The 3,300-nt window shown below is 36.2% G+C and overlaps 1 protein-coding gene across 1 annotated transcript in view; it reads right to left on the reverse strand.

Annotated features, from left to right (window-relative positions):
* The window catches only part of LOC102760979 (40S ribosomal protein SA), a 4,632-nt gene extending 4,005 nt beyond the window's left edge, over window positions 1-627 (reverse strand). Inside the window, exon 1 of the mRNA XM_006755608.2 lies at window positions 5-627. Coding sequence (XP_006755671.1) covers window positions 5-549 — 545 coding nt within the window. The 5' untranslated portion in view covers window positions 550-627. The remainder of the gene's footprint in view (window positions 1-4) is intronic.
* Between the last annotated feature and the right edge of the window lie 2,673 nt (window positions 628-3,300).

Raw genomic sequence — 3,300 nt, forward strand, 5'->3', positions numbered from 1 at the left:
GAGCCCTTCCCGGGCCAGCATCCACCACATCAGACCCACTGAGTGAGCCCCCTTGTTGTTGCAAGGGATGGCGATGTCCACATAGCGCAGCGGAGAGTCTGTGTTACACAGAGCGATGGTGGGCAGGTTAACATAAGACGCCTCTGTGAGAGGCTGGTGGTCAGCCCTGGGATCAGTAACCACCAGAAGTCTTGGCTCCCGGAAGGCTGCCTGGATCTGGTTGGTGAAGGTTCCAGGAGTGAAGCGGCCGGCAATGGGAGTGGCTCCAGTGGCAGCAGCAAACTTCAGCACAGCTCGCTGGCCAGTATTCCTGGACGATATGACACTGACGTCGGCTGGGTTTTCGATGGCAACAATGGCCCGAGCTGCCAGCAGCAGCTTCTCCCAGGTTCTCTTCAGATTGATGATGTAGATGCCATCACTTTTCCTTTTGTAGATGTACTGTTCCATTTGGAAGTCAAGGTTGGTGCCACCTAAGTGGGTTCCTGCTGCAAGGAACTTGAGGACATCCTCCTCCTTCATTTGCAGGACATCAAGGGCTCCGGACATTGTGAAAAGTTTCCCTTTAAGTTACGTGGGAACCGAGAACAACGCCGTATGGAGCCCTCCCTGGGTAGCGCGGGAAAAAAAAGCCAGAAATCAGGATTTTAAAAAGATTCCCAGGTGATTCTAATGTGCAACCAAGGTTGAGAACCACTGCTAAGGTGTTTCCATTCTCATTGATTGCCTGTTGGTTATATATAGGGGAGGGCCTTGAGGCGAGGTTTCATTCTGAATCCAGGGAGAAAAGGAGGTGGAACGGGCCTTTGCGTCTCCTGAAAAAAATTCAGAAAGGTATGTAGGTTACATATTATAAACTACTCTAAGTCTCCTACTAAAGCACAGTATCTCTTGTGCTTACCATCTTACAAAAAAACTTTGCTTCACCCACTATAAAGTAACTGCTTTTGTGTGTGTTTTGGGTTGTTTATTTGTTTTTCATTTGTATGTGTCAGTCATTCTAGGCTTTGGTTTTACTTGTTTGGTATATGTTAGAGAACCTTTGGGGACATCTAATTCTGCTATGTGGGACTCAAAATATATCTGGGAAAATGTGTCATAAAGCCTGGTGCACATAAGGTTTCAGAATTGTTAATTTAATGTAGCATGAGACAACCATTATTTACTAAAATAACAGGTTAAACTTATTATAATGTTAAAAGATTATTTCAAGTAAACTCAAATACTTATAAATGGGCCTATAAAAATGTTTCCTGTCTGTTAACATAATATGCTCTTATTTACAAACTTTCTTTTTCTGTTGCCAGTGTTTTCTCTCCATATCAGGTAATTACTTGACTTTCTTTGCAGCAATGTGTTTACTAGTAGTTCCCAGTTACTCTTCATTGAACTCTTTTAAAATGCAGTCCATTTTTCTTACTTGGATTTGGTGAATTATTCTGTTAAAATGTTCTTTTAAAATGACCTTCAAAGGCCTCTAGAATATCAATTTCTTCACTGTATTGATTGCATTATGCATTAGTTGAACCTACTATTGCAAACCCATCAAAAGTAGGTTTTGATTTGTTTTTCTGGCTTTGCAGCTTCAGTTTTAGTATAATTAGAAAATATTTGTGCCCATAGAATTTACTCCAATTGTTAAAGTTTTCATGGTAACCAGAAACTATTTCTTGGATCTATTATTTGGTTTCTGTTGAGTATTTATTTTCTAAGTTAATAGTTTTGGTGACCTCTTTTAAACTGAGGAAAAACTAAAACTGTGTTGACCAAAATTGCATTTTATTAGAATTGAGTTATCTTCTAGTCATAAGAACAGATTTTCTTTTCTATTAAAATGCATATTTAGAAGCAATTGAATGAAAGCATCTTAAAAGAGAAAATTACATCAAACATGAATAGATAGTACCCTTCAAAATATGGCTTATCAAGGTAAATTTGGAAAATGTTGAATAGTATAAATCTTCCAAAGAAAGAAAAACAAATAAAAATAAACAGCATTTATAGCCTTGGCCGGTGTGGCTTGATTGGTTGGAGTGTCATCCCCTGCTCTGGTAGTTCTTTGTTCTATTCACAGTCAGGGCACATATCCAGGTTTTGGGTTCCATTCCTGGTGGGGTGTGTGCAGGAGGGAACCTGTAGATCTCTCTCTCTCTCTCTCTCTCTCTCTCTCTCTCTCTCTCAGAAAAAAAAAAACTAAACTAAAAAATGCCATTTATAATATTATCACTTATTAAAAATAAATGAAAAGTTAAATCACTAGGATTGCTGATGTATAAATAAATGGTTATTATACACTACTAAAGTTAGTTTAAATTTTATTAATGTATGTCATCCACACATAGACAAAATACACATATACATATATGTAGATACCTTTGTATGTATATGTGTATAAATATCTGCACACATATAAACCTATATATGTCCCTTACACATGGTGAAATCTTTGGTCTCAGTAATATCCTTCGAGTAATCTATCTTTACAAATTAATAAGACACACATACATAGATTTATTTCCAAGAATGTTCAGTGTAGTTCTGTTCATGGTAGAGAAATATGAAAATAATTTTCATGTCCAGTGCCAAAGAATTGGTTAAGTAGGGCAGAAGCTATATACCTGTATTATAAACTAATATGAATATACTAAGGATCATATTTTAAAGGGTATATAACATTGTAAGGAGTAAAATATTAAATATATAAAGCAATACATGTGTACAGCATAATACTAATACATATATGTTAATATAAACACATCTTTATAAATATTCACTACTGCTCATAATTAACCTCTTAATTTTACAAGGAGCTATAATTTTCTCTGATTTTTAATTTTATTTCCCAGAGTTTATACATGACAGTAGATTATTTATAAAAATAAAATTTAAGAAAACAGCTCAAAATGCACACACACACACACACACTCTCTCTCTCTTTAAAAATGTGAAGAGACTATTTCTCATTCAGATAACTCTAATTTTAAAATGTCATGTCTAGTTTTAATGCATAAATAAGAAAACATCTTTGTAGGATGGGAAGTTGTCTTGCTTTCTTTCAATAACAGAACCTACAGCTCTCCAGCGAGGAGAGGAGATCCTGCTCAGAGGAAATTTTCTCTGATTGTACACTGATACCTGTTTCTGAACCTCAGTGCTTATAGTGGTTAGATAAAACAGCAGCTAGAATTTTTAAAATAGTGGAAATTGTGCCTTTTTAAGATTCACTATGAAAGCTAAGACATGCATGTCTGTCTTTTCTGGCATTCCATGTAGCGATGCTTTATTCTAATAAGAATTGCA

The sequence above is a fragment of the Myotis davidii genome, unplaced genomic scaffold (assembly GCF_000327345.1).
Source record: "Myotis davidii unplaced genomic scaffold, ASM32734v1 scaffold293, whole genome shotgun sequence".
NCBI classification, from domain to species: Eukaryota; Metazoa; Chordata; class Mammalia; order Chiroptera; family Vespertilionidae; genus Myotis; species Myotis davidii.